This window comes from Diabrotica virgifera, chromosome 2 (assembly GCF_917563875.1).
Source record: "Diabrotica virgifera virgifera chromosome 2, PGI_DIABVI_V3a".
NCBI classification, from domain to species: domain Eukaryota; kingdom Metazoa; phylum Arthropoda; class Insecta; order Coleoptera; family Chrysomelidae; genus Diabrotica; species Diabrotica virgifera.
In genome coordinates, this window is record NC_065444.1 from 175,770,766 (window position 1) to 175,790,414 (window position 19,649).

Below are 19,649 nucleotides of genomic sequence, written 5' to 3' on the forward strand. Positions count from 1 at the left end.
AAATCAAAGAAGCGGCTCAAATTATGCTAAATGAAACCAAAAGTGTCGTAAATTACCCGGTAGAATGCAGTAGGATGTGGTTACACATGCTAAAAGAGGAAGTGAATAGAAAGAAAATATCAATAGTAAAACAATAACATATCGAGGATAGTACATTATTTATAACTTAGTATTATTTATATATCTATGTATTATTAATACTATTTATAATTTAAAATAACTTACCCACATATTATAAAATCGGAATTTGGTGTTAGTTTTGAGAGTAAACTTAATGTAAGACCAGATACTTACAATGTCGGGATAGTATCATGAGGTTTTTTCCTGGTTTTTCCGCGTGATTTACTATGGAATCACTAACACGAGAATTTTACTATCACCATTGCATGTGGTTGTCTTTTTAAAGACAGATCACATGCTATGATTTTTTTTTGACGGATATTCTTAAGTTAAAATGATTTCATGTAATCAAATAAAAAAATTTTTCCATAAAGTCGTCCCAGGAACTCAACTCGTAAATATTGGCAATATCATTTTAAAGTCTTCTACTTTAAAGTGTATAATTGAATTCGGGATTGCCGATATGAATGAGTCAGATTAAACTAAATTATTAGAAGGTTTTTTTTTAGTAAACAACAACATGTTTGTTTAATTTATTAATATCTTCTTTTTTGACAACGACGTCCGAAGTGAAAGTCGAAACGTTAATAAAGTAATTTTTCAAGGTAAATTGTGGCTTCTTTATTAATTAGATTAATAATAGGCATGCGTTGTGCACAGGCAAAAAAGATTAAAATAAATAAAGGAAAGGCGATTGATGGTCTTCATGTCCAAGCTAACGCTATGAAACAATCAAATAAAAAAGATTCCTCCAATTTCAATCGGAAAAATTGTAACAATTCCTATTCCCAGCTTTGATTGAGCCAAAGGAGATGCTCGACATATTTTGGGTATCATACAAGATAAAACATTTGACGATTTATATACAGTTGGTAAGAAATACGGAACAATAAACACCCTTTTTCAAGAAATCGAATAAGAGGATTTCGTTAATTTCGATGATGTTCCAGACGTTAAACTGTCTCTAAGAGAAATTAGTACCAAAGGTTCTAAATTTGGAGGACAAGGCAAAATGCTACTGCAATAGGAAATGCCCTTCAAAATTACGAAAGTGTAAAAGGTCTAACCTTTTTTGCAATTCTAAATGCCATAGTGCGTCAACATGTGAGAATAAACACAAATTTTTTTTATTTTAACTACAATATTAAAATAATTAACATTGAAATTAAAAAATGACGTTTTATGAAACTTAATCTAACAAATTACGACATTTTAATAGCTGATAATAAATTTTATAAAATTAAATTTCGACCTTTGCCTGACCAACTTAGTCTCTCCTAGGTTTGACTAGTCAAAGACCGAAACTGTAATTTATTTCGGGGTTTGACTAAGACCGTCAGTCAAACCTGAGGATTGCCTAGTCAAACCTAGGAGTGCCTGAAATTCGGGTTTCGACTATAAATATAGATCGAATTAGAAAATAAATGTGTGTGTGTTTTGTGTTTTATTGGCACTGGTTTTCACAACCAACTGGCCAGTCAATTTCATAATGATTTTTTAGACTATAACTTATTACTAACTCAGGGGAGTAATGTGTTGTGTGTGTGTTGAGTAAGTGTCTTGTTACTTTGCAAAGTCGACGTCATTGTCTTTGCAAAGAGACGATAATTGTATCCGAACCTCTGCGGTCCCTCCGGTGAGTACCGATCCCACAAGGACAGAAACTATTTTCATTCATTAATTTATAATAAACGAAACATCTCTGACCCTGGTGAAATTCGAACTCACGACCATTCGGACCTTTCGATCCAAAGGTAGGCGCTCTTACCACTGAGCCACAGAAGGGGTTAAAAAATAAATAAAAGAAACAAAAATGGAAATTATACTTTGTTAATACATGCAATATTACAGTTGTGTACAGTCGTTTACTTAAAAAGAGAGTTTTTAATCATAAACTTAATTATCACGCCTAGTCTTCGATAATATTCATCTATTCTACGAATCTTAAAATTAACCAAATCTTCCATTGTTGCTCCATTTTCCATTAGACTCTTGATATTCTTTATATCTGGAACTTCGTGTTCGCACATTTGAAGCCTCATTATAAGAACACAGTTCCAAAGAGAACATCCACAATAATTTTTAAACATTTTTCTTAAACGTTCAAATGGTAAAATTTCCTCGGCGTCACAAGAAAATTCTTTTAGATTGTTTCGTAAAGTTTCGTAGTATATTTTTAAGTATTTTTCATAATCGTCAAGTATTTTTTCGGATCCATTATAAAAAAGAAAATTGACTAAATCGTTAGCGGGGGATCCTAATTGAGAAATTTGCCAGTCAATAATACATACTTCTGCAGGTTTTTCCTGATTATTGATATCCTAAAATGTAATATTAAAATATAAGTTTTTAAGTTATGTAATGGGAAATAATCTCATTTTAAGACTGAAGTACCATATACAATAGTACCATTTAGTACAAAAAAACCGTTTGAAAAGGTGTTATATTTCAATGAAAATGGCCAATTTTCAACCACGAATAATTCAAAAAGTATTGAGTTTTCGAAAAAAAATTATAGAACAGTTTTTGCTTAGAATTGGGTTCTCTAGCAACTTCCGTAGTTGTTTAACCAAAAAATTTTCCACTCCCGAGAAGGGATGAGAACCGCCCCCAAGACAAAAGCACACATCGGCATAGGGTAGACTTTGAATAAGGAGATATTTTCAGGCTATTCCTAAGATTTTATTAAAATCCATGCAGTAGGATAGAATTCGGAGGTAATAATCTGTTCTTGCCCTCATTGATTGCCCTATAAACTATTCACCGCTTTGTTACAGAGTGCTATGAGAAACAATATTTGGGAAATAGCCCAATAAATGACCGTTTTTGAGTGTAATTTCCAGGGGCAACTCCGAATTGCATGAAAATTTGGATTTAGGTTCTACTTACCCTCCACTTCAAAGCTGAATCTGTGCCGTTGGTTGCTTTTACTTGGGGGGTGACATTTACCCCTTCTCGGTGGGTGAAAAACGCGTGTTTAAAATAAGGCCGGAAATAGATAAATTGACTTATTTTAAGCACCTTTTGTTCTATAAAGATTTTTACGTAAGTCAATACTTTTCGAGTTATTCGCGATTTAAAATGTTGATTTTTCGACAAAAAAACTACGTTTTCAGACCGTTTTTCCCAAATAAATCAAAAAGTAAATATTTTATCGAAAAAAATATTTTTAGAAAAAGTGTAGCCTATAAAAAACGAAAAAAATGGTGTACCAGTATAGTCTACAAATTGAGTAGAAACAGAGTTGTAGCTCATGAAAAATACGTTCTTATTCGTCCAATTCCAAATCGAATAATTCAACGCGAAATCACCGAAGAAAAAAGCGTTTTTCGGGAAAACCTTATTAACATTTTTAAAGTATCGAAAAAGCTTATTATTTGTTTTTTACAAAAGTTTACAGCATCAAACCTAAACGAGTTACACTGAAAAATAGTTGGCCTCTTTTTTTTGGTAAAAAAATCGTGAAACCTCCCTCTATTTAGCACCCTAAATGAAATTAATCGTTTGGCTTTACCATCTATTTTAACTGTATTTGTATTGTTTATATGATCTGTAAGTTTGATAGATTTGAAGTTCTTATTTTTGAAAACAGTTGGTTTTAAAGTAAAAAAAATTTTCTAAAAATTTTTGAAAAATTTCATTTTTTCAAAATAACTTAAAAAGTATTAGTGATAAGAAAAATCTTAGAGTAAAAAAATGTAGGTTTTGCTATTATAAATATGCTAGTCTCATTTTGTTTCTCCGTTAGACAAAAATTGGTAAAGATATGGCTGTTCAAAATTTGCATAAACTCCTGATTAGTGACCCATTCAAGCTTTCTCAATTATAACCCTTTCAAAAATAAACACTTTAAACCGGTGAGACTGACAGATCATATAAAAAAATAGATAGGTAAGTAAATTGTTTGTAAAGCGGTAGCGATTAATTTCATTTGGGAAGCTAAACACGGCGAGATTTTCATGAGTTTTTACAAAAAAAAAAGAGGGCCAACTTTGTTTTGAGCGTGACTCGCTTATTTTTAATGCTAAAACTTTTGTTAACAATTAAAACAAAGCTTTTTATAAACACTTTAAAAAAGTTTAAATGGGGTTTTCCCGAAAAGTGCTTAATTTTTCGATGATTTCACCTTGAAATATTCGATTTGGAATTAGACGAATAAGAACGTATTTTTCATGAGCTACAACTTTGTTTTTATTTGATTGATAGACTTTAGTATTACACCATTTTTTTGGGTTTTTTATTAGCTACACTTTTACTAAGGATAAGTTTTTCGATATAATATTTTCTTTTTGAGTTATTTGCGAAAAACCATCTGAAAACGTAGTTTTTTGTCGAAAAATCAACATGTTCAATGGCAAATAACTCGAAAAATATTGACTTACGAAAAAAACTCTATAGAACAAAAGTTGCTTAAAATCAGTCAATTTATCCATTTCTTGTCTTATCTTGAACGTATTTTTTTCACCCCCGAGAAGGGGTGACTGTCACCCCCCAAGTAAAAGCAACCAACGGCACAATTTCAACTTTGAAGTGGAGGGTAAGTAGAACCTAAATTCGAAATTTTGATGCAATTCGGAGTTGCCCCTGAAAATTACACGGTATCGCCGAATTTTCCGTTCATTTACTGGGCTAAAAATATTGTAGTCGACATAAATGGGGAGCTTCTGAATAGCTTAAGATTTGCAGACGACATAGTGCTTATTACAGACCGGGTAGGTCATGCCAGCCAGCTTCTTCAAGGCCTTAAGGACTCTTGTACACAAGTTGGACTTAAATTTATTTTTTCCAAAACACAATAGTTCATCAACTTTGTTCTGGCGAAAAACATCCCAACTAATGGCACGTAAATTGAACATGTGTGTAGCTATAAACATCTGGGTCACGAGATTAAATTAGGAAGAAATAATCAAACAACAGAGCTAAACAGGAAAATAGGACTGACATGGGCCGCTTCCAGAATACTGGGAGAAGTCTTTAGATCAGATATTGTCATGTGTTTGAACAGGAAGGTCTTTAATTAATAACTCGAGTTCTAACTACCAGTTCTAACGTATCGAGCAGAAATATTGACCCTTACCAGAAAACTAATCAATAAAATACGTGGCACATAGACCGATGGGGAGGTCAATGCTGAATACTCGTATATCCCTTGGAGACAGAGTTTCAAATAGAATAGTAAGGAGAAAAACTGGTGGTACGGACGCAGTTCAAAGGATTACAACACTGAAATGAAACTGGGAGGGACATGTTGCCAGATACAACGATGGAAGATAGACAAAGACAAAGGAGGTAGGACGACCTCAAGCTCATCCAGCACAACTGGATTCAGGGTGCTTAAGATAGAATAAAATGGAATTATTTACGGGAGGCCTATGTTCAGCAGTAGACTCAAAATTGCTTATGATGATATGTTGATGTATTGGTGTGTATGTATTATACAGGGTGATTCATTAATAATTGTCCATATACTAACTGGAGAAACCTTAGCACAAAATACGAAGATTTAACCTAAAACACTTAAATAAAATGTGGTTCCTTACTGAGTTACAGGGCGTTTTATCTAGAAATTTAAAAACTATTTTTGCTTAGCATTTTAAAACTATTCGACGTATATTTTTCATACTTAGCAGGAAGTATAGGTACTGTACAAACTACTAAATTATGTTACACAAAGGTTTCTGGCTATTACCAGAGGCGTACGACGGTGGGACGTGAATGGTTGACCCTTTTCAAATTCTACGCCACTGGCGAAATTGCTATTTTAGTTAAATTTTTGGATTCTCCAATACTTTCTATGAAAATAATATACTCTTCATTCGTAACGATAAAGTCATTAGTTTTCGAGATCTTTGAAGTTAAAAATGGAACGACACTGTTATTTTGATTAGCGTATTGTGTCGCTTCATTTTAAATTTCAAATACAGTCGAAACCGCTTATTAGAATCCCTGTTATAGGAATATTACGGTTTATGGAATAGAAATTCGAGGTCCTGAAACGTTTTCATTTACTCCTTAATAAATTTATCCGTTTATTGGAATATATTCTAATTAAACAATACCTTTTAATAGAATATTTTTTAGGTCATCCAATAAATTTTTTGTACCGGGTGTCCCAATAAGAATGGCTCTCGGCCATATCTCAGGAACGGTTTATAGTAGAACTTTGAAATAAAAAAATTTATAACAAAAGTTGCCTCAGGAAAAGCCTGGAAATTATTTTCATAATTGTGGGTCCACCGCTAGAGGGCGTAATTGAATATCAAAAATAAAAAAATCTAAATTTTACAAAATTTTCCTAATGAAGGGACACTGGAAATCCGATTATTGTATTCTTCATCAAATTCTGCGCATATTTGATTTAACAAGTTTAACTCTATCTTTGCAAATAAGAGGTGGGGGTGAGTGGGAACCTTGTTATGAAAAAATGGCTGTAAGTCCGGTTCTGCTACATCAAATTTTGAAAACTGGGTCTTGTTGAAGACAGATCTTTTTCTTCAATGTAAGCGTGATAATTTTGAACCATCCTAATAAGTAATACGCCTGCTGGGAGGCGTTATTTAATTTTTATCAGAAATCTAGTTTTCTTTGGAAAATATTAAATACAAGTATGCATTTTTAATCATGCTTTATAAAATTAGATTAAATTAGCAATAGAATAGCAAAAACCGCATGTCGATACCTTTTGTCTATCTCAAGATATCTCGAGAAACGTGTAAATTTTATACATAACTGTTACTATCACCGGTAAACTAAGTTAATGAAAAGTAGTGTGCTGTGGAAAAAAACAAAATAACATTTTCCAGATGTCAACGTATAAAAATATAATTAATAAAAACAACAATATAAAGAGAAACAATACTATTAAAATTAAATATAACACAGAACAAAAAGAACTACTTAGTGACGACCTAAATATTCAAATTGTTGCCCATCATACACTACTCTAGAATACATTATCCAGAGAATACTAAACGCCATTCAAAGCATATCGAGAGCAGAAATTGAGACTGCTGTTCAATCTACTCTTGAAAATGTAAATGTTTGCAACGAAAATGATGGGCAAAAATTTGAACGTTTATATCATCACTAAATAGTTGTTTTTATTTCTTTGTAATAGGGCTTTTCAACGCTTCTCATTTGTTTCGAGCCTCTGTCATATGCCGTATAATCCGTGTATAATATTAATATACGAGATATGAACGAGGCTCGAAACAAATGAGAAGCGTTGAAAAGACCTAATATACGTTGACAGCTGGAAAATGTTTCTTTGTTGTCTCCATAGCACACTACTTTTAATGAATTATTTCGTTTACCGGTGACAGTAACAGTTATGTTTTTAAATTTACACGTTTTGTAAGATATCTCGAGATAGAAAAAAGGTATTAACATGCGGTTTTCGCTATTCTGTTGCTAATTTTGTCTAATTTTGTAATATGGTATTAAAAATGCATGTTTGTATTTAATATTTTCCAAGGAACACTAGATTTCTGAAAAAAATTAAATAACGCCTTCTAGCTGGCATATTACTCAGTAAGTTGGTTCGGAATCATAACTTTTACATTGACGAAAAAGATCTGTCTAGACAGATCTTTTTCTTCAATGTAAGCGTGATAATTTTGAACCATCCTAATAAGTAATACGCCTGCTGGGAGGCGTTATTTAATTTTTATCAGAAATCTAGTTTTCTTTGGAAAATATTAAATACAAGTATGCATTTTTAATCATGCTTTATAAAATTAGATTAAATTAGCAATAGAATAGCAAAAACCGCATGTCGATACCTTTTGTCTATCTCAAGATATCTCGAGAAACGTGTAAATTTTATACATAACTGTTACTATCACCGGTAAACTAAGTTAATGAAAAGTAGTGTGCTGTGGAAAAAAACAAAATAACATTTTCCAGATGTCAACGTATAAAAATATAATTAATAAAAACAACAATATAAAGAGAAACAATACTATTAAAATTAAATATAACACAGAACAAAAAGAACTACTTAGTGACGACCTAAATATTCAAATTGTTGCCCATCATACACTACTCTAGAATACATTATCCAGAGAATACTAAACGCCATTCAAAGCATATCGAGAGCAGAAATTGAGACTGCTGTTCAATCTACTCTTGAAAATGTAAATGTTTGCAACGAAAATGATGGGCAAAAATTTGAACGTTTATATCATCACTAAATAGTTGTTTTTATTTCTTTGTAATAGGGCTTTTCAACGCTTCTCATTTGTTTCGAGCCTCTGTCATATGCCGTATAATCCGTGTATAATATTAATATACGAGATATGAACGAGGCTCGAAACAAATGAGAAGCGTTGAAAAGACCTAATATACGTTGACAGCTGGAAAATGTTTCTTTGTTGTCTCCATAGCACACTACTTTTAATGAATTATTTCGTTTACCGGTGACAGTAACAGTTATGTTTTTAAATTTACACGTTTTGTAAGATATCTCGAGATAGAAAAAAGGTATTAACATGCGGTTTTCGCTATTCTGTTGCTAATTTTGTCTAATTTTGTAATATGGTATTAAAAATGCATGTTTGTATTTAATATTTTCCAAGGAACACTAGATTTCTGAAAAAAATTAAATAACGCCTTCTAGCTGGCATATTACTCAGTAAGTTGGTTCGGAATCATAACTTTTACATTGACGAAAAAGATCTGTCTTCAACAAGACCAAGTTTGCAAAATTTGATCAAGCAGAACCGGACTCACAGCCAGTTTTTCATAACAAGGTTCCCACTCACCCCCACCTCTTATTTCCAAAGGTAGACCTAAACTTGTCAAATCAAATATGCGTAGAATTTTATGAAGAATACGACGATCGGATTTCCAGTGCCCCTTCATTAGGAAAATTTTGTAAAATTTAGATTTTTTAATTTTTGATATTCAATTACGCCCTCTAGCGGTGGTCCCACAATTATGAAAATAATTTCCAGGCTTTTCCTGAGGCAACTTTTGTTATATAATTTTTTATTTCAAAGCTCTACTATAAACGGTTCCTGAGATATGGCCGAGAGCCATTCTTATTGGGACACCCGGTAAAATTTACTAAAAATTTAAATTATGTTCGATATTATGGTCTGTCGTCAAGGGCATGTATAACACCTGTAGTGCTGGTTTATATTATTAGGGTTTCCTAATAAGTAGGTAATAAATATTTATTACTTTGGTACGAGTACCAATTCGGTCTTTAGCCGACAAAGTCATGAGTCATAAAGTAATTTTTATTTGTCTACAAAATTTTATTACATATTACATATTACCAAACACTTTTTAATGAACAACACTGTTATAAATTGTTAGAAGCAGTTTATTTAGAATTCACCCAAATACTTGTTTGCAAGAAGTGAATCATGGTTTTGTTAAATTCGAAAAGAAAAGATCTTAAGGATGACCACAAGGATTAACAACGATAAAACTATAATTACCAATGATTTCTCAAAAAAAATTAGTAATTTTATTATTTGCATTTTAATACGAAAATATTTACATATCTACATATTGCAAATATTTCAATTACTTTTCATATTAATTACTGTATTCATTCACATACATAATATATAATGTAATTTTGTATTTAATACATAGATAAGTAGTAGTTACACTACTGTATAATTTACATCAAAAGACCTAAATCCATATAGGTACATAAATTGGCATAGTGTGTAAAACTACATATTGGAATAGTATGTAAATACCATTATTACGTATATTCGCTACACTTATTTCGACTAGCCATCAATGATCGGTTATTAGAATATCCCGGTTATAAGCATATTTTTGACTGGCACGAAGGCTATTCCAATAAGCGGGTTCGACTGTATCTCGAGAACTAATCATTTTATCGTTACGAATTTAGAGTATATTATTTTCATAAAAAGTATTGCAAAATCAATAAATTACACTAAAATAGCAATTTCGTCAGTGGCGTAGAATTTGGGAAGGGTCAACCAGTCACTATCCCCTGTCGTACGCCTCTGGTAGTAGCTAGAAACGTTTATTTATCTTAATTTAGTAGGGTGTACAGTACCTACACTTTCTGCCAAGTATGATAAGGATACGCCAAATAGTTTTAAAGTACTGGGTACAAATAATTTTTAAATTTGAATCATATGAAGCATATTATCATAAATTAATTAAAATAACTGTGTTGTTTCATATTTAACTTCAAATATCTCGAAAACTAATGACTTTATCGTTACCAATAAAGAATATATTATTCACGTAGAAAGTATTGGAAAATCTAAAAATTCTACTAAAATAGTAATTCCTCCAGTGGCGTAGAATTTGAGAAGGGTCAAGCATTCACCATCCCCTGTCGTACGACTTTGGTAGTAGCTAGAAACGTTTGTTTATCAAAATTTAGTAGGGTGTCTAGTAGTCGCACTTTCTGACAAGTATGAAAAGGATACGTCGAATAGTTTTAAAATGCTGAATAAAAATAATTTTTAAATTTTTAGATAAAACACCCTATAACTCAGTAAGGAACCACATTTTATTTAAGTGTTTCTAGTTAAATCTTCGTTTTTTATGCTAAGGTTTTTCCAGTTGATATATGGACAATTATTTATTGAAACACCCTGTATAGTTGTACGTAAATAAAAGTTGAACTCATAATTTTAACAAGATAAACCAAAACACATAGTTTTTACCAAGAAAATGTTTATAAGTTTAATGTTGCCTAGTTTTTGAATAAAGCTGATGACATGATTGCGGCTATACTTAACACCGTAGACGTAGGGAATAAATTCTAAAAGATATACCACTATTTTTTGATATACCGGTGAATTGCCAAAGACTTTAGAAAGTAAAAAACCAAAAATCAATACCGGAGAATTGATATTCTTACATACAAAAAGCAGAACTTTCAAAATGAAAGAGAACTCTAATTCAAAATGCGGTAGAATAAAATATTGCTAAATTATAATAAACTTAGTTACCTCATACTTAAATAACATATTGTTGCACCAAGTATCCCCATGTATTATAACTACATAATCATTAGTGTCAGTAGCTATTGCTTCGTTTAACTGATTTTCAAACTTTTTAACAACATCTGTAGCTAACTGATCACCTTTAACAGCATTGTACAAATTCAGCATTTGTATTTTTTGGACATCAGCTCTGTGTTGTTGCGGAACATCTTTGAAAATTCCTTTTGTTAATTTTATAAATTGTTCGGGTCTTTTAGTGTTCATCGCTAATGCTAGAGAATGAAATTTTGCATATTCTCTAATAACTGCTTCTACATGAAAGGAATTCATTGTTTCATATTTGCTGCACATCTTAAAACCATGTTCCCTCATATCTTCAAGCACCAAGTATTCTTTGTTTTCTTCATCACAGGTACCAAAGCATTTGCAGTGTGCTTTAAATACATCTTTAATATTAAATTCTTTTGCAAATTTTGCATATGTTGGAAATATTTGATCATACACATAAATTTCTCTTAAAAACGGAATTCGTGGATTTTGTATTTCTTTCTCAACACCTGATTTTGTTGACTTAATGATGACTGCAATTTTTCTGGCATTTTCTTCAATTGAGATTCTGTTTAGAACGCCAACAAAATTATCACCTGTATTGGAAGCCCGCTCGCTTTTAATTGTATAATTTTTGAAACCATTTTCTTTAGCTACTTTTTCTAATATAACTTTTTGTTCACTGCACAACTCCATTTTTACAATATAACTGTCACCTTAACTATAATTATTCTATTTATGCTATATGATTTTATACCCATAACAAGCGCGATATATTTAGATGCAGATAGTTGTTATCTGATAACTAAAATCAAAACATATCATTATTTACTAATTTAATCTTTATATACGCAGCATAAGTGGAAATATTTTATATTAACCTAATTTTTGAAGTAATACTTCTTTACGCGCGATATGAGGGTGAATTTTTATATGTTAAAACCTACGATCCGGGCGCATGCGCATTATAACTTTGTTCTGATTGGATGTTCAAATGACATGTCAAAAATTATCCAATATTGCAGCTGTAGCGCAGCTGTGGTTTGGACGGTTGACGGTTTGGTTATGTATGGTTGTTGCGTTTTAAAATTTGTGGAAGAGAAACAACAAAGGTTAGTTAATAGTTATACTGCCTTTTTAAATAGTTTTCATATTATATGTTTGAAGTTATACTTCAGAATGTTTTAATTTATGTATGTATCAATCCAGAAAAGGCGTGGAAAGAATATATTAGTGTTTTTAAATATATTTTTCTACAAACGTGTTAAAAATGCAATTTTTAGGACTCCATAGGAGCGTTAAAAATGCTACTTTAAGGCACTAGTGCTTTAAAATTTTTAAGGCACTGCAGTTAAAAGTGAATTGTCAAATTGTGAAACGTCAAAATATTTATATTTCATTAATTAACATTAATATTAATAATAAAATTTGCGCAATTTGAAAAAGGTGGTTTAAAAGGTTTTTTATTATAATTTTGTGTCTTTGGATTTTTCTTCCTTGGGCGTAAAATAATAAAACATCTATTTTTATATTTCACTTGTCACCGTGATGTATAATTATGTATATCTGAAAGGTAAGTCGCATGCGGCTTGATGGCCTTGTTGGTAGAGCATTGGATCAGAGATCAAAAAATCGCGAGATTGCGGGTTCAAATCCCGGACGATTCATACTTTTTTCTTTTTTTTTTTTTAATATTTGGCATTGTTAAGTTTTGGTTCATTTTTGGTAATTATTGTTAATTTATTGTATTGTAACTGTTAAGTAGGTATATTTATTTCGTTGAAATTATATTATAATAGAAGTATAACTTCTTACGTGCGTACAAAGTACACACACATTATTTTTTTTTAATATCCAATATTTACTGCAATATGTCTCATTACAAGCAATTAGCAATATCTCGGTATAATTTAGGTATGTGCCGGTTGTCCCAATAAGAATGGCTCTCGGCCATATCTCAGGAACCTTTTATAGGTTTATAGGTTTATAGGTTTATAGGAGACCTATAGGTCTCAGCTTTGAGAAAAAAAATATAACAAAAGTTACTTCGAGAAAAGCCTGGAAATTGTTTTCATAATTGTAGGTCCACCGCTAGAGGGCGTAATTGAATATCAAAAATTAAATAATCACAATTGTAAAAAATTTGCCAAATGAAAGGGCACTGGAAATCCGATCATTTTATTCTTCATAAAATTCTGCTCATATTTGTTCTCACAAGTTTAAGTCTACCTTTGCAAATAAGAGGTGGGGGTAAGTGGAAACCTTGTCATAAAAAAATGGCTGTAAGCCCGGTTGTGCTAAATCGAATTTTTCAAACTGGGTCTTGTTGAAAACAGCCCTTTTCATCAATGTAGTACATAGTTATAATTTCGAAACAGTCGAATAAGTAATATGCGAGACGTTATTTAATATTTTTCAGAAATCTGGTTTTCTTTGGACAATGTTAAATACAAGTATGCATTGTTAATCCTGTATTACAGAAAAAAAACAAATTAGCAACATATTATCGAAAATCGCATGTCGATATCTTTTTGCTATCTCGAGATATATTAAGAAACGTGTAAATTTTAAACAAAATTGTTACTGTCACCGGTAAACGAAGTTAAGGAAAGGTAGTGTGCTATGGAAAAAAACAAAGACACATTTTTCAGATGTCAACGTATATAATTAATTAAAACAACAATAAGACAAACAACACTATGAAATATAACAATGAAATAAAAACAACTACTTAGTGACGACCTAAATATTCAAATTGTTGCCCATAATTTTCGATGAGAGTATTTACTCTTTCAAGAGTATATTGAACAGTAGTCTCAATTTCTGCTCTCGAAATGCTTTGAATGGCGTTTCGTATTTTTTGGATCATGTTTTTCGGGTAGTGGGCCTAGCTGCAGAATCAAGGAATCCGTCTCCATAAATAAATGTCTAAAACAGTTAAATCTGGTGATAGTCAGAACTGGACCCTTTATTTTCGATAATGCTATTACTGGTGAACGCTGTCTAATTTTTTTAAGGAATGAATTGCCTTCTCTTTTGAAAGACGCTACTAGTTTATAGGTCCATGTTATTTCAGCACGATGGTTATACCGCGCATTTCTCCAGAGTAGTTAGAGATTTTTTAGATGAGGTACTCGCTGATAGATGGATAGGACGTGGAAGTCCATTTTTTGGCCATCAAGATCACCAAATTTAACTGTTTTAGACTTCTATTTATGGGGACGGATTAAAGACCTCGCTTTTGTAGCTATGCCCACTACTCAAGAAAACATAATCCAGAGAATACAAAACGCCATTCAAAGCATTTTTAAAGATTAAATGTCCAATTTCTTTTTTGCTAATAACGTAGCCGAAAAATTTTTATTTTTCTGAATATTTTCAGCGACTATGATACGTATTCTCTGCTTTACTTAAATCTGTTGCACGAATGATAAATTAGTTCTTTTCTCAGTTCAAGTCACGGTTTTTAGACATTACTACGGTTGCCTAAATCGACTAACCAATGAACATTAAGGGTGAGATTACGTCACGAGAGTTTACTGTCATTTGAATCGTAATATGATTTTTTTCGAATCCTGAGAAAACCAAGTATTTTAGAAAAATTTAAACGCAGGATGCAAGATTACATTATTACCGAGGGCGGAAAGCCCCTTAGAATAAACAAGCAGATTCTATTGAATGAAATATTTGAAATTAAATATCACACTTCTCTTTTATTTTCAGCCCTGTAACTTATTAAAATAAACATTATAGAAGTTTTCAGGGACTTTCAGCCCTCGGTAATAATGTAGTCTTTCATTCTGAGTTTAAATTTTTCAAAAATATTTATTAGTTTTCTCAGGATTCGAAAAAAATGAATACAATTAAAACACATTGGGAATTTTGACATGCGTCAAAGTTTTGCATTAAATCAATGTAAAATTCTGAACTGTTGAATTCCAGCTTCCCTAATAATTATTTTACATCAAAAGACATTAGAAACTATTTGAAGAGGATTGAAATCTGTATTGGAAATAACTGTTAAAATTGGTCTACGTAATTAAACATATTCCAAAATTTTGTAAAAATGTAATACCATTGTAATACATTTTAGTTTTTAGCCCAAACTTAGGCCACACACAATGCAATAATGTTCACATTTTTGAACTGTCAATATTTTTATTTTATCATCTATTGTTTAAAAACAATACAGTTGATAAGATACCCTCAGTTGCGGAGAAATGATTAATGATAAAGATTTTTTTATTCAGTCAATGGTGTGAGCAGTGTCAGTTAAATAGTAACGTGTGGCCTTACTTTTACACGCATGCCTATTATTGGCAAATGTTTCATATTTTTCAAAATTTTGGAATTCATTTAAATCGTAGAACAATTTTAACTTTTGATTTTAATACAGATTTTAATTCTCTACAAGTATTCTCTCAAGACTTTTGATGTAGAATAATTAGGCAAGCAGGAATTCAACAATTCAGGACTTTACATTGAGTTTTCTATGGCCCTTTTTAAGATTCGCCACCCGGTATAAGATAAAATGTGTAATATTTGTCTTATTATTTCATAATAACACAAATAATACACATATATACACAATAAACAATAACACACATTCAATGATCGAAAATAATTTAAAAATATGGGAATGTAAACTCTTGTGACGTAAAGTCAAAAATATAAGCCTCCCCACCACCGTCGGACAAGACAACCGTAATAAAGTCTAATAACCGTGAGTTCAAGTCACTCTTATAACATTCGACGCCAGCAATGCATCTCAAAGGCATCTAAATTTGTTTTAATGTCCAACTTTCAGATTCGTTATTTTATATGCGTTATTATGCGTTATAGATTTGCTTTATATTTAAATTTATTTTGGTTCCGTCGAACTACTATCATTATTTTTTTGTCTGTTAATCAGGGGGCCTACTTCAACTCGTTGTATAAGTTTTTCTAATTATTCTTTAGATGCGGTGGTAGAGAGGTATCATCAGCGTACCAAAGCTCAATATTTTGGTGTCATTGATGGTGATTTCTCCTTCGCAGTACTTTATATCATAATCTATTTGCCGTATATACTGAAAAACACCTTGTAACTTTAAGTAACTTTCCACCTTGACTTGGTTGGTGTGGTCGTTCATTGTAACACCTATTTTTAATAGGTAGAGTAAATAATAGGGTAAACTCATTTATTTGAATATAAATAGCTTGGTATGTTAAATTACCTGTTATCCAACTTTATTGCATATATATATATCATTTAAATATTCATTTTAATTGTCCCTGCATTGCTATTTTATTACTTTACTTGATATATGCTTTAAAGTCCAACTTTTATTAGGCTTAGCTTTGTTGTGTTACTATTTGGTATAACTAACTAATATTAATCAATAGATAGTCATATATCTAATTTGGTTGTTTTTGTGGCTTACCTACGTTTGTTAGTCTCTAATGCAACTGTTTTTTAAACTGTCGATATATTTACGAAAATCCACAAAGAAAGAAATATATTTTCCCTTAGTTGGCTGTATACCATCAATCACAAAAATTTTATTGGAAAAAAATCCTTTGTAAAAGGTATAAATTTTTTTATTAAAATCCCTTTAACGGCTACATCCCAAAACGTTTTCGATTATTAAAAAATCATCATCGGTGTTTTATTAGGCAGGTTGAATGCCAGCTGAGCCACCAAAGAAATACTAGGGTGAAAACCCATTAAATGGTATGTAGATGCATTAAAAGTGCATACTTGTTTAAAACTCCATAGGATGGATATAAGTAAAAAATAATAATGCCCTTAGGTAAGGTGTGGACCTTCCCAACACGTGGGATGTAAATTGTGTTGATTACATTACGACAATTTAACGGCAACTCGTATTTCTTTTGTGGCTCAGCTGACATTCAACCTGTCTTATAAAACACTGATGATGATTTTTTAATAAAATCGAAAACGTTTTCTGATGTAGCCCTTAAAGGTATTTTATTAAAAAATTTTATACCTTTTAAAAAGGATTTTTTCCAATAATTTTTTTTATATTATATTTAAGGTACCATATTTTTTTGATTGGTTTAGACCAGTGGTTCCCAACCTTTTTCGGCCTACCGCCCGTTTTTCCAAAAACAAAATACTTAACGCCCCCCTTAAAAAACTCTTCCATTCTTAAAATTAGTAACGCACTTTCATTCACAATTGTTTTACCTTTTTTTGGGTCAAAGGCTACCTTAAATATGATTCGACGGCCCCTTAACTAATCCAAGCAACAACAAATTTAAAAAAAAATGTTTTATTCAAAAATACAGTATTCATGTATTGATCAAACTTTAACTTAAATACATATCATAAAAAACAATATAATAATAATATAACATTTTTAATGAGAAGGCTGAGCTTGATGTAATGATAGTAATCTGTCAATATTTGGTTCCATACTTGTCATCAGCAATCTTATATCACCGCGCTCCACTATGGACAGTCTATTTCTCTACTTTGTTAATAAATTGCTGACTGTGCTAAATCCTCTTTCGGCTAAATACGATGAAGGAAAGGCAATGAAAAACTTCTTTGATGCAGCCCATAAAGCTGGATATAATACTGAAATTTGACATTGCAGCCAAAATTCTTGATATCCATTTTTAAATTTCACTTTTAACTCTTCATTTGTTGACAATTCTATCAATTCCTCCTGTAGTGATAATTCTGCTGTTTCTAAACTTGAGAACGGTTTCTAGCACCCAGTCTGGAATAATCAGACCAAGGATATCCTGAAATCTATTCCTAAAATCTTCTTGAAGGGCTTCCAAGTGCTGGCAATATACCAGAATGTCTTCATCATTTGTCTCCACAGAGGAAAGATTTTGAAACTGATGAAATTGTCTCCGACCCAAATTTTGCATATACAAATTAAGTTTTGACACGAACGAGGAAATAGTTCCTTTTGCTTTGATCAAATTCAAATTATCACCTTGTAGCTGTAGGTTTGCTTCATTAAATTTATCGTATAAATCCGTTAAATAAGCAATATCGCTCTTAAATTTTAATAAATTGTCTCTCAAAGAATCATCTTTGCTTTCAAAAAACTCTAAAACTGAGTCAAAGAGATCATAAAATATTTTTAGACAGGTACCCTTCGAAAGCCATCGAACTTCTGTGTGCAACAATAAACGATTAAAATTCTCGTCGTTTTCGTCACACAGTTTTCTAAACAATCTATCATTGAGAGCACTGCTTCTGATCTATAGTAAGTGATATAAATGCCACGTAGATACTTACCTTTGTGACAAATATGTATTACAATAAAATATATTTCTAATAAATGCACTGCAACTCTCTGCAAATAACACACAGAAAATTCACCACCCTGCTTTAGCAAAACAATTTCGAATGATTAAGTTATGCCTGACCATGCCGCTGCGCGAAGGAGGAGCCAAAATTCACTTAAAGCAGAAAGGTTCTATTGGAAGTGGAATTATACTAACCAAACTGAAACGTTCGACTGCAACGTCGAAATTGTTGCAGTGTTGGACTGAGTGATAAATAAAAAATTGCACGGTGCATAACCACAATGCATTTTGTGCATTTCGTTTATATTTTCGGATTCACCTTCTCTATTTCTGTGTGAGAAGCGAAAAGCAAAGTTGTTAGAAGCAAAGAAGCAATGAGTTACTTTAGGGGGGCGGCAGCTGTTCCTCAACGCCCCCCAAATTTTCCTTGGACCCAAAAAGCCCCCTTATCTCTCTTCAACGCCCACCGGTGGGCGGTACCGCCCCCGTTGGGAACCACTGGTTTAGACGTCTGGAGATTGCCTAACCTTACATGTAATTGGGCGGCAAGGAATTGGTAGTCGCTGCGTTATCCGTTCCCTGGGTATGACTGTACATTTATAACTGAGCTCTGCCATCTGTACTTGAGTACTATATACCTAGTTTTTGTATCTTGCATCTAGAGACGTCTATGTCCCTAGATAGAAGATACAAAAATATGTAGATAAAAAGCGTGGTGAATACATACATATTATATTGTTGTATGTATGTACACTGTCTTCTACGTTTCCTGTCATAGGCACGGACGAGGGTAACACTACTGCTTTGTTTTTCTTTGGCACATGTCATTTAGCATAGAGTAGCATCATGATTGTATGCAAAATTTGTGGAAAAACCAGCTCTTTCCTTGTTTGCTTACATATTGGTGGGTAGAAATCTCTTATTTTTTTAAACTGTGCCTAATCGCCCTACTAACGTCATGTGTCATGAATTCAAGAATTTAGCAAATTCAAAACTAGTAAAAAAGTTATTTATTGTAACATTCTGCCCGTAACCTTTATAAGACGTGACCAGATCCAAAACTGTTTGTTCGTCTACATTAACTTGTCTAACGTTAACTTATTTACCTTGAAGAGGCCTAGGCCTAAAGGAGAAATAAACAACGTGTCTTCATTCAAGACATTGCTGCATGTATCAGTGGCAGATACTCCATTATCCACACCTCACACAAGTATTCTTTGTTATTATATGTACACCGCTTTGGTCTCCATTTCGGTA

At 32.0% G+C, this 19,649-nt stretch overlaps 2 protein-coding genes across 2 annotated transcripts in view; both read right to left on the minus strand.

Annotated features, from left to right (window-relative positions):
* The window catches only part of LOC114331068 (prolyl endopeptidase FAP), a 413,168-nt gene that overhangs the window by 309,566 nt on the left and 83,953 nt on the right, over positions 1-19,649 (minus strand). The window lies entirely within an intron of this gene.
* LOC126880304 (uncharacterized) lies at positions 1,935-11,988 on the minus strand. Its single transcript, XM_050644102.1, has 2 exons — positions 11,079-11,988; positions 1,935-2,441 (listed from the first exon to the last, which is right to left on the minus strand). Exons 1-2 carry the CDS (start codon positions 11,814-11,816, stop codon positions 1,986-1,988), a joined length of 1,194 nt encoding a protein of 397 aa, XP_050500059.1. The 5' UTR covers positions 11,817-11,988; the 3' UTR covers positions 1,935-1,985.

What these genes read in the sequence shown, in the direction of transcription:
- LOC126880304 (XM_050644102.1), bottom strand. Translation starts at nt 11,816, where the DNA reads ATGGAGTTGTGCAGTGAACAAAAAGTTATATTAGAAAAAGTAGCTAAA. An exon ending in ATATGTTATTTAAGTATGAG is followed by an intron (nt 2,442 to 11,078) that starts GTAACTAAGTTT and finishes ATTACATTTTAG; the next exon opens with GATATCAATAATCAGGAAAA.